The 12,354-nt window shown below is 42.4% G+C and overlaps 1 protein-coding gene across 1 annotated transcript in view; it reads right to left on the bottom strand.

Moving 5' to 3' along the window:
• Positions 1 to 8,377, bottom strand: part of SLC60A1 (solute carrier family 60 member 1) — a 39,302-nt gene extending 30,925 nt beyond the window's left edge. The window contains exon 1 of the mRNA XM_088154369.1: positions 7,640 to 8,377. Within this exon, the coding sequence (XP_088010495.1) occupies positions 7,640 to 7,872 (233 nt within the window). The 5' untranslated portion in view covers positions 7,873 to 8,377. The remainder of the gene's footprint in view (positions 1 to 7,639) is intronic.
• Positions 8,378 to 12,354: the final 3,977 nt, after the last annotated feature.

The following is a 12,354-nucleotide window of genomic DNA, read 5'->3' as shown; positions in this document are numbered from 1 at the left end:
CCCCAGCCAGCCAATGACACATACACTAGGGATTCACAGCTTCTGTGATCACATTTTATGATCTATGTATAATGCAAACCCAGCCATTGTGTGCATATGTGAATTTATTTTAAAATGTGGGGAACAGACAGACAATAGCTAGAGCACCAGGCCCAATATATAGAGAGAAATGCAAATATTTTCAGGATTTCCTTACTCAGGAATCTCCCTACTCAGTGGCTGGATTCACATACAGGCAGTCCTCGACTTATGACAGTACCTGGGACCGGAATTTCCATCACTAAGCAATGCAGTCATAAAGCGTGACCTCATCGCTTAGCGACAGCAATCCCTGCAGCCCCAGTTGCCGTCATTAAAAGAATTCTACGGTCAAGGCAACTTCGTGCCAGCTTCCCACAACCAAGTCAGTGTGAGGGTGCGTGAGCGTGAAAGGGAGGCATGGCGAGGGTCGGGGGGGTGCACGGGGGGTGTGAGTGTGCAAGGGAAGTGTAGCAAGGGTCAGGGAGCGTGCACAACTAGCCAGGGTGGCACAAGTGCAGAGGGGCTGGGGAAGGGTATGCAGGTGAGGGAGACTTATCCCAGTGACTTGCAACCTTCCCTGCCAGCTTCCTCACTGATTTTGTGGGAAAGCCAGCAGGGAAGGTTGCAAATGGCAATCAAGCAATTGTGGGATGCTGCAACCGTCGTAAGTGTGAGCTAGTTGCCAAGCACCCCGATCACAATCAAATGTGGTTTGTTGATTAAGCTGCATGGAAGAGGCAGTCACTCAGCTGACAAATATGGAGCATGACTGTATGGCTAGAGCAGTGTTGTCCAAACTTGGCCACTTTAAGATGAGTGGACTTCAACTCCCAGAATTCTGGGAGTTGAAGTCCACTCATCTTAAAATGGCTAAGTTTGGACAACACTGGGCTAGAGACTTGGTTTGTCATATCAAGAAATTACAGGGCCATTCTTAGAAGAGCTATGCATTTGTCCGTGCATGTACCAAGAATCAAGCCTTGCTGGAATCTGTTTAAGCTACTATGTCTGAGTTCCCAGATGAATGTTAAGTCATAAATCATGGTTTAAAAACCACAATGGCAGAGTTCAACAATACGTGAAGTCAAAAACAAATTACTTCATGGTTTAAAGAAATGTGTGGCCTGTATGTTTCTTCTGACTGCAAATTCTGACTGTAAAATTGGGAGTAGTTGGCCTAATACAAGTATTTCCCTAATATCACTCTCTAACTTCCATCCTCAGAACCATTAATAAGGCATTAGCCCAGGGGAAGATACAGATTAACAAGAACTTGGTTTCCTTGTTTGATCAAAAAACAAAAATAAGCCTACTGTATACTTCCTTATAATTTCAACAAAGTATTAAGGACTTGTAATACAGAAAGCAATGTGTATTGAAATCTATGAATGTGCTTAATTGTAAAAGGATGGCATACTAAATCTAATGGACAGAGTGAGTTTAAAAGCATTATGCCTTGCTTTTAGGAAAATTGTTGTTTGCAAGAACAAAATGGATATACAGTACTGCCAAGTCTTGTGATACATCTCATCATCTTTGACTATCTCCCCCCACCCCCCTGCAACCCCAGCACACTTCTAGAGAGTCATGAATTTAAGATGAGTTTCTTTCACATTCTTCTGAGATCTCATATCCTCCAAGAGAAGTGTAAATTCTAAATTCCTGATGGGTCAAAACAAGGATGCCAATAAAAATAATGGAATCTTTTTGGATGATCTAAGCATCACATGGAGTGCAAGCCAAAATTTCCATGATAGGAGACTGATACTCTGTGAGCACTTGGGGTCTGCAGCTGTTAGTTTAAGGGTGTGTCTTCCAGCAGTACATCTCCAGCAAGGGGTAACTGCAATTCTCTTTCCAAATATAGTAAGAAGGAGATTTTCTTATATTAACCCAAGCATTCAAGTATGCTCATTTGCAGTAATTTAAACAATGGACTGATCCTTTTTGAGGCACAGCACTTCAGAGCAGATTTTAACACAAACTGACTTGATTTGCTAATCTGCTTGGGAGAAGGATCCAAAGACTTAATAGTCTTTGCCTGGATTTCATTTTTATTATAGAGGGAGAAAGAAGCTTTGGAAACAACATACTTCATACAACTTCCTTAAGCCCATACTTAGGAAGCCCAAAATGTTTGACCTGGGCTCCAAAGACTTCTCTTCATTTGCTACTGAAACTGGTGACACCGCAAAAAAAAAAAAAAAAAAAAAGGGAAACAATGGCTGCATTCTCATGGAGCATTAAACCATCATGTTATTTGCTTAGTGTGACATGTGAGCTCAGTCACTGTGGCTGAAAATCATGGTTTATGGGCTAGCATTGTGTGTGAACCAGTCTACAAAGGTTTGGTCAACAAAACATGGTTAAAGCATGTTTAAGAATGACAACATCCTTCTTCTCCATTCATAGGGCACTGAGAATAAAAATAACAAATCATAAACAGTTATCAAACTGGTAAAATCATTATTAAAGTAGATACAACTGAGAAGCTTGGCACTTGGAAAAACCTGGACACAGTGTCTACTGCAGTAAAGACATTCATCACATATCTAAAGGGTGCTTTTTCAGATCATCTGACTGGCCAACAGCCAGGTGAACAATTATTTTATTTTATTAATTGATTTACTTTATTTAATATAAATTTGTGCTCTCTACTTTTTTTTATGCCCTGCTCATTTTCCCCTTCTGACCCTACTGACTTTTTCTTGGCCCTTCTGAAGGTAGCATATTGAAATGTAGGTGTCTGCTCCTAGTTGGAAAGGACCATGAAAGCCCCTTCCAGGTCTAGCATATCCAAGACCAAGCACGCAGTACTCAATTATGTTACTGAAGTAGAGGATTTTCATTCATTCAAGCAAAAGTTGAAAAGTCAGCTGTTAAGGGTATTATATAACCACCAGGACTAGGAGACCCATGTTTCTGCCCTACCAAATAGAAGAAGGAAGTCCATCCAGCTCAGTACTGTCCACACAGATAGAGAACAACTCTTCCAGGGTTCAGACTCAGATCCAAACAAAACGCAAAATAGGGAGCAATTTCTAGACTATGAATGGGCAACCCATGAGCTGCACGCAGACCTCAGTCTCATTTGCATTGCCCTTGGAACCTCCGTCCCCTCTTGCCTACCCCCAAAATGCACCACCAATATCCTGCAGCAAGTAGTTGATATTCTTAATGATTGTTCCCTTAAAAATAATACTAATTAAAAAAAAAAAGAATGTGCGTTACACTTCAGTAGGCTTAACAAACCTATTTTACTAAAAAATAAAATTCCCTGAAGCCTAAAAAGAGCTAAAAATTCTAATCCTGCCCCCTCCAGGGACATCATAACACAGCTGTGTTCTTTGAGACGCTCAGAGACCAGAAATAAATAAATAAGCAAGCAGCCTCCCAGACTGCGAAAAGATTGCGAAATGAATTGCCTGCCATGCTGCAGGAAGAGGTTTGGATCCAGAGGTCCCATTCACGTGTCTTGGCTGACCAAGGGAGCCCTATTCCTGCTAAATTAACTCCTCTCACTACACGAGTCAGAGTGTCTTAGTTGCCCTGGCAGCCATTTTCTAGGTCCCAGCTCTTGTTGCAAATGAGACTTGGAGGCTGTTGCTTGCTTTTTCACATGTTACTGCTTCTAATCTGAAAGCAGATTAAACTGTGGGCCAGCAGGACTGGGGGGGGGGGCGGCAGGGGGGAATTTTACTCATCTATACTAATTTCTATTCATTTTTCCTCTTGCTGGGTCTGGCTGGTCAGAGCAGGCGAGGAGAGGAGAGTACTCTGAAAAGACAAGCAAGATGGGGCGCTAGAGGTTTGAGAGGCTTCTCTAGAATTTGTCTCAATCACAAAGATTGGGACAGGTTACTCTCAAGTAGTCCATAGTGTGGATGCATGAGTGGAGTTATTTTAGTTCCAAACAGAGCCTGATTTATCTGGGGATAAAACTAATTTCTCTCTGAATTAACTATCTGGGACATTTAATTGAGTTTCTATAATTCCATGACATAATAACCGATCACCTCTGAAGACTGAGTTAAGAATGTTGTATGAAAGAGTCAACAGATAAGGAAAAAGCTATAACATATTGGACAACTATGTTCCCATGTCAATAGATCTTAGTTTTAGGACTTGATTAGAAAATTAATTTTTCGATGTAAAAATGTTACTTAAGTTCAAATAACATCCTGGAAGATAGCAGCAGTTAGAGAAACATGTGTTTTCCAAACACTGTACAGAGACAAGCTATCATTTTTCATATTGTATTGAAAGGAAACTGCTAAGACCCTGATGAGGGAGCATTAAGGATGTCATTATGGGGGGCTAAGAGCATTCAAAAGTCTTTTGTTCCCTAGGTCAATTAGTCCTCCGCAAATGTGTTAAGTACAACCATCAACATTCCACCTTCCAAATGTACTTGATCATCTAATGACAAGAACAGAATTATTCAGTATTAATTAACAGCTGTCCACCTGGGACTTTGTCTCAGTTTTTCCCCAGTAAACTGGGAACTGCAGTATATTACATAACTCAGAAAACATACTGTACATTGTAGGATCAAAACACATTAATTTAAAGAGAGTAGCTAATGTACTTGCAAGTTCAATCAAGGTTCCAGAAAGTTGCACATTATGACATACTAGCTGCACTGTATACAAGTTAATTGCAGTCCCAGTTCTTAGACTACATTTAAGGGAATGCTGGGAGTTATACTTAATCAGCAAAAATGGACATACTTAGGACTGTTGGGAAAAATGCAATATTGATCAACAACTATTAGCCCACTGAATCTTTAAGAAACAATTTGCCAATGAATTTCACTTTGATGACAAAAAATACAATGACTAAGCAGCTTCTTTCAGTCCATGCTTAAATAGGCTCTATTATTATAGATAATGCAAGCAATATATATAACTTTCTGGAAAGAGTAGGGTTTAGCATTCTAATTTTCATAATCATTTAACCTAATTTTGATTTCATTTTTCTTTTAATGGTTCATTGGTCAGAGCCAAATTACAGAGATGTCTTAAAAGAATGATGCTGGACAACAATAGACCCAAGATTTCTGTAAGACACTGCTCAATGTTGCCAAGATGATGATTAGAAACTAAAATGTAATCCCATATTCTTCTCAAGATGATCCAAACCAATCCATACACAATTCCTCTTTCGTTAATAAAGGACAGCTACTCTATGATCTTGGCCAGGTATATCATATGCTTATAAAAATTCTATTCTAAATATTTTATGGAACAATGTCAGGTCACACTATAAAACTGAAGCCAAATAATTATATAGGAAGATATATGTTCGGGGATACCAATAGTTAAAATTTCAAACAGGACTATTCTTTTTGACTCCATAATTATGAGGTTGAAAAGAATAATTAGTATAGTTGATTCTATTCAGAATTGTTCTAATGGAAGAGTATCTTTGCTTACAACACTGTTATGTGACTATTTTGTGTGCTTGCCTTAATTCAAAAAATATATTTTAATCTTCCGAAGCATACATTGATGATGAGACTATATATCCAAACATCCTATCAATTAAAGGAATTGGTTTTTAAAGCAAGATTGATCAAAGCTTTCTGTTTGTTAAAGTATAGTCAACAATACCTTTAAAACACCTAGACTTAAAATACCTAGACTGATAAAAACCTTTTTCCAGATTAAACATCAGATGACAGATGTTAACCATAAGTTAAAATGGGAAACTAAAACAAACTGGATCAAGACTATAATTAATATTCAGCAGCAATTATAAGGTGTAATTTGGGAGTGGGATAGGGGGAATTACTCATAATATTTTCTGCTTTATAGGGATTATTCCCTTACTGATGGTTCATCAATGATTTAAAAAACATAACATCATCTCATCCTGGAACTCTGTATGAAAATGGAGTATTTACTGTATCTGTTTTACCCTACATCAACTTAAATGCTTATTGGCCACTAGATGTTTAACTGCCAACTTTTCAGAGAAGAAGACAGCTTGAATTTGAACACTGAGGTTATTAAAACAAGTCCTTTACAACAAACCTCTTAGGTTACAAAGAGAAATTCTCAGCAGGATTTCTGCAGCCTGAGGTTTCTATGTCAAAGTCCATCAGGCATGCTGAGTTCTGCTGGTTCCCCACTGTAAATCCTTCTGGGATCCTGCCATATGCTCCAGTTTCCCAAAGTCTGCAACCACCTCCATGCAGGCAAAAGAGTTCAAATAACCACAATGATGTCACGTGAGCAGACCCAAGAGCTCCTCGTGTAGGCCCTGCAAGAAGGCCATCCTGCAGCACGAATGGGATTTCTCAACTGACCAGGTACTTGGTAGTTACATAAGGATCATTTTGCATGGCCCCTGTTCAGATTTGGATGGATGACTTTGATCCTATTTAGATGAGCTGTCTGAAAGTTATTGGAGGATATGTTCTTAAATAATTCAAGAAACACATTGCTTTTGGAACCAGACCTTCACCTAATTTGCAAAAAATGGAATTTAGCTAGCAAAACCAATATAATGGGAAAAAGTGGTGGGGGAGGGGTGTTGTATCGACAATTGCCAGTGTAAGAAGCATTTTCTAAGAGGGAGATTCATTTGGTTAACTGCTTTTAAGATAACGGACTCTACATTTCTCTTGTGACTGCATCTCAATCAATCTGTTCAATCTTATTTTGTTTTAATCTGTCATTTGAACAAACAACTATGTGCCGCAGCGACTGACTGCTCAATTTTGCTGTGACAGCTTGCTCTTAAAGACACAGGAACCAGGTTCTCCCTGAACAGGTGTTGCCCACTACTGTGCTAGATGCCTGGCAGAATCCGAAAGGCCACCTCCAGATTCATCTGCCCACACATCCACCCCACCCTCCAGAAATGTCCTCTGGATTGAGTCATCCATTAAATCCAGTTTCTGCCACAATACCTAGGCTACATTCACACCCATAAAGCTAAGCCATAGTTTGCTGGGTGAGCCACGGTGGCCTGGTCCATACATCAAAATGTGTTCCCAACAAGTAATGCACCGTACGTCTGGCAGTCCAGCAACAGCCGAGTTCCCTTTTTCCTGATTTATCACAGTCCAAGCGAGAGAGTTGGTTTCTCCCCATCCTCCTTATGTATTTAGGCACCAGGGCTAAAACAGTGCCAAGTCATTATAAAGGAAAATGATTTCCCTTGCTCGCTGGATTCAGTCCAACACACTTGTACCCAGAAATAAGTCCTGACTTATGCCCAAACTTGCAGCTGGGACTTATGAGGAATTAGGCATGGATTTCAACAGGCTCCAAACTTTGCCCAAGATCCCTAAGTTAAAAGGTCAGGAACTGCAGCAGGCAGGTCTGTTCCAGCCTTATGGCATGACTAACAGGCATGAGCAGAGAAACCAGGCACTGATTTCCAGGGCAAAGCTTGGCATGCATCCCACCCAGCAAGCGACGGGCGACACCACCTTCTTGGATGCTGAAAGGGCGCCCGGTTGGCGAAAGAGAAAGGGGCGCCCTCCCTCCCTCCCTCCCTCCCTCCCTCGGCCGGCCAGCAGCATCCTCGCTCCCAGAGGAACGAGAGGCAGGCGCTGCCGATGGGAAGAGCAAAAGCCACCGAGCAGGAGCGGGAAGAGCTGGCTTACGTTCTCTTGAAAATGCCGCCCAAGCAGCTCCCGACCAGCAGGCAGAACTGCTGCGAGAAGAAGACCCAGGTGATCTGCGACAGCGAGCTCTGGGTCTGGCAGCGCAGGTCGAGCAGGGTGGGCCCCAGGAAGGCGATGCACAGGCCGAAGCTGAAGAAGACGCTCCAGTAGGTCAGCGTGGGCTGAAGGTTCCTCTTGAAGAGATTCGTCACCCGCGCATCCCACCGCCACATCCTCGGCTTGCGCTCCTGTCCTCGTCCGCCTTCCTTCCCCGAGCAAGTCCCCGCTGGGACAGGCGGACCGGCTCGGGCAGGCGAGTGGCGCCCCCTAGTCACCCGCGCTCCGGATCCGCAGCAGCCCAGCCGGAACCGCGCTCCTGGCCGAAGCGGCGGCACCAGCGAGCCGGAACCTAGGGGAATCTCCTCCCTTCAGCCAAGCCAGCGCAGTCTCCTTTACGGCAGTCGAGATCCTGCTCGAAAACACCTGCAACCGGATCCCCCTCCCCGCCCGCCACGCCTCGCCTCGCCTCTCCGCCCAGCCGCGTCCCGATCCTCTCGCCCTCCCTGCTTCTCACGATCGCACGCCCTCCGCTTCTGCCTTCCCCGGGCCCGGGTCCTGGTCTCGCCAATCCCCAAGCGGTCACGTCGGTTTCTCACCGTCCCCCACTTCAGGCTTCCAGCCGCAAGAGGAGGATGTGCATCGCGCAAAGCGAGCGGACAGAGCAGTGCTGGATTGGCACTGGCTCCTCCCCTTCATCCTAGAGGGCCGCGCACAAGCGACCGGCAGAGTCGCCTCCCTTGGCCGGCTCCCCGGGGCACCAGCTGACGAGGGGCTGCGATGGCGAGCAGGCGCCGAGGCTGCCAGCCGCTCCGACCCGCGCTCGCTCTTACGCACAGCAACGGCCCCCTGTCACCGGCGGAGACGGGAGACCGCCGCGTTCTCCTCGCGGTCGCCTTTCTCCATCACCTGGGCGCTGCGCGTAACCTTCCTCCGCATAGCCGCCCCCATCGCCTCCGGGAAACCCGATTCTCGCAGGCTGGCGTGCAAATGGGTCACTCTCGGCGTACAGCCCTTTCGCCAAGGCTGCAGCGCGAATCCGCCTCCCAGACCCCGCGAGCTTTGCCGGTCCCCCGGAGACGGCATCTTTTGAGTTGGCGGGTTCTTTCAGATGTACCCATACTCCGACGCGGAAGAACCCGGGACTGCTCACCTGTCTCCCCTCAGTTTAGAATAGGACTACGGGTCTTCCATTTGTGATGCTCTTATGACACCCAATCATTTTTCCATATGCAGAAAAAGAACCATTTGGAACCATCTGAACAGTGCTGAGATCTTTCCTTTATTCACTTTTTTCCTCTGTTCTTGAGAACTGAAAGTGCCATAACTCACATTAAAGGTTACTAAGTTCATCTTCTGTTAAAACTACCAGCAGTCACTACACAAATGGCCTATTTCTCTCTCCAAAGCTGATCAAAGGAGTTCCCCTTCCCTTGCAATTAGGAACCAGCAGAGAAATTTGGGGGAAGAGGGGCAGACCTTCACAGGTAAATAGCAACCATCCCTTGGATTTCTTTGAGCTGCTCTTTACATCAAGCAAACATTGTGTGTTTATTGCATTCACATGAGAGCTATCTTGATCCTAAGTTTTGGCAAGATCCATGGGTTGCTAAAGCTCAATACTTTTGTTCTTTCAGATTATACTTTGGGGAGTCTGACTGGTGAACCATAACTTTCCTACACAGTCAATTTCTTATTAAAATTGTTGTCAGTGGACAATTTGGGCAGAAATAACAAAAAGCCATGTGGCCACTAGATAGATAGCATGTATATGTATGCATGTGTGTGTACATACATACATTTACATATTGGCTATATCCTCAACGGCTGGTTCACACCTTTCATGAAGACATAGTTTGCAAATTACATTATGGCTTTGTGCAATGTATGAACCAAGTGTAAGGATTGTTCAGCAGAAGATCTTGACCAGGAAGCAGGTCACTCCATTGTGCTAAGTTACCATCAGGGATGCAGTCTTTTCACTTAAAGTGCTCTTTCACATATCTTGAAGCATTCAAAGAGGAAATGTGTTATCCCATTTTTTTTTCTTTCACAATCCTCAGGTGATATGCAAAGAAAGGATCAATACTGTAGTTGGCTCAAGACAATTTGTTGTCTGCATTTGGATCTCTAATATTAAATATCAACTTCAGTGACCAAGAAAGCTTTCCTGAATTGGCCAGAATTGGATTAATTAAACAAATAATATCCAGACACATGCTCCCAGGCAAGACCATGGCATTCCTTCCCAACAACTTTTGGCTCCATCTCCCCTCTGTGGCTCTCTCTGCTCCATCCCTTTACAACAGTAATCTAAAATCTTGGGCCTTTCAGACTGTATTGCGAAGTGCACCCAACATTTAGAGGAAATGGGAAATGCTTCCATACAACTCTTGGCCAATAAACCCAAGATTTTTTTTCTAGATTCTACTATGGTTTTTTTTTTTAATAGGATATATGTTATGGATATATATTATGCAGCAGGCTGGATTGGAGTTGATGCTCTGCTTGTGCAGAAAACTCCCTCTGGAGGAAGAAGAGTTTATAAATACTTTACCCGCTGCATTTGAAACAGTAACTGGTATTTTTTAGAACTTTCTTGCTCACTTCCTCCAGCCTTATTTTTCCCAAGAAATGCAGCACAGTACACAGGCAAGTAAAGTGGAGATGATTCACTGATGTTTTTCTTTTCTGTACCTGAGATTCTTGGCACAGTTGACCACAATGTACATTACCATTAAGATAAAGGTAAAGACTTCCTTGAGTTGAATTTGTCTTCTAGGTTTTTATTGAAAATGGTGTGGAAGTGATTTGCCCTTTCCTCCTTTCAGGATTTAAAAAAAAATATTATTTAAAAAAAAAGTCCTGGTGGTCTCTTATCCAAGTACTAACCAGCCCCTGCTTATTTTTTCAAGATCAGCAAAGGTTATTTAGCTACTGCCACCTAATTGGGCATTAAAGTAGTCTTAACACAGTTAAAGATCCCCAAACCTCCTCAAAAAATTATTTCTCCAAATCCAGAACCCCCCCCCAATAAATCCTACTTTATTCCACCCACTTTCATAATTTGTCCACCCATTGAAAAAACTGTTCAATGCATTCCCCTCTCCCAGACATGAAAGGGATGGCCATCCTGCAAAGATGTAGCTAATGGAGCTTGCTTCAAGCATAAGATTGTGCTCTGAAGGTCTTATCTTTAATTACTTCAAATACCCTCTTGTAAGGCAGGTGCCTTGAAGACTCTTTTTAAGAAGATTTTTTAAAAAATTAAGTTAATGGATTAAATGTATGTGTGTGTTAACAATGAGATATAATGCTACCATTTAAAGGAGAAGAGGCATAGAAAATTACTTCAGGAACAGCAACACCAAAACATTTGATCAGATTGTTTGAAATCCTCTTCCTTGCCCCTTTGTTGAAATGGTACCAATTAAAATGTTGACAGACAATTTATACCAGCAATCCATAACTGCAGATCAGGTGAAGATATAACTTTCCATTATTGTATAATTATTTTGCTACTTTCCCATGCATGAAAAATCCTCAGTTATTGATATACTGATAAATACAGGAGATTTAACCAAGAAGGCCTATGCATCCTTGACATGCTGTAATCTTCTAAAGTCTTAAGCATCCTGTGATTACTCCCCAAAATGTGGCATAATAGTGCAATTAATTATCCTCATTAGGTATTGGAAAAGGTTGATTTACTGTGTACTCCTGGGCAAATCTATTCAGAAATAATTCTCACTGGGCAATTATCCAAGATATCATGTACACAGAAGGATTATGCCAGATGGACATAATTTAAATCAGATTTCCCCAATCTGGCACCCTTCAGAAGTGATGAATTACAAATCCTGTCTTTTTTTTTTTTAGCCAGCATGCTCCTTGGAGAATGGGGGTTATAGTCCAGCACATCTGGAGATGATAAGACAAATACAGAACATTCCCTAAACTGTTGCTATTATTTTAAAGGCTTAAATGGCTTCCCAGGTAACAAATAATCATATAATGTTCTCAATGTTTTCCAGTTCCTTTTGGCAGATAGATGCATTCAGGTTTAGACAAATTCAAGATCTTGAAGATCTAGCCCTTTGGTAGCAAGATGAAAGATGCAGCTGTAGATGGAGAAACTTCCAGGGGAAGCTGGAATAGGAATTGAAGGAAGAGCCACCTGCTTAGCCTTTTCAACCTCTTGTTGCTCAGGATCTCTTGCACAGATCTCTTCACCAAGGTGCTGTCATGCTCTTTTGGATAACACCTCTTGGATAGACCATGTCATATACTGTCCTGGCTGTGGGTGTCTTTTGTTCTTAAAAATTAAATGAAATCCCACAAATTCTGGGAGATTTCTACAGGGTCCTTTAGTCTTGCTACAACCACTAAATATTTTTCTGGCTTAGAAATCTTTTTCTTTTTATCCTTTATTTCTTTATCTCTCTGAGATAACATGACTAAGTGGAATGTGAAGAAGATACTGTATAGCACAGCACACTCACATGGTTAACATTTAAAGAAATGAGTTAACATGCATTAAATAACTTAAAATGGCTTATAAACAGGTCCTCTTGATTCTACAATGTATTTATAGTTAGTCAATACTTGCCTGCTCTGGCACTAAATATATTCCTAACCCTGTCCCTCTGAAAGGTGGA

This window comes from Python bivittatus, unplaced genomic scaffold (genome assembly GCF_059951505.1).
Source record: "Python bivittatus isolate LINGU-HERP-01145 unplaced genomic scaffold, Pbiv_v1 ctg000700_np1212, whole genome shotgun sequence".
In the NCBI taxonomy this organism is placed as follows: domain Eukaryota; kingdom Metazoa; phylum Chordata; class Lepidosauria; order Squamata; family Pythonidae; genus Python; species Python bivittatus.
The sequence above is the reverse complement of the archived record's forward strand: the minus strand, read 5'-3'. Positions and strand labels throughout refer to the sequence as shown.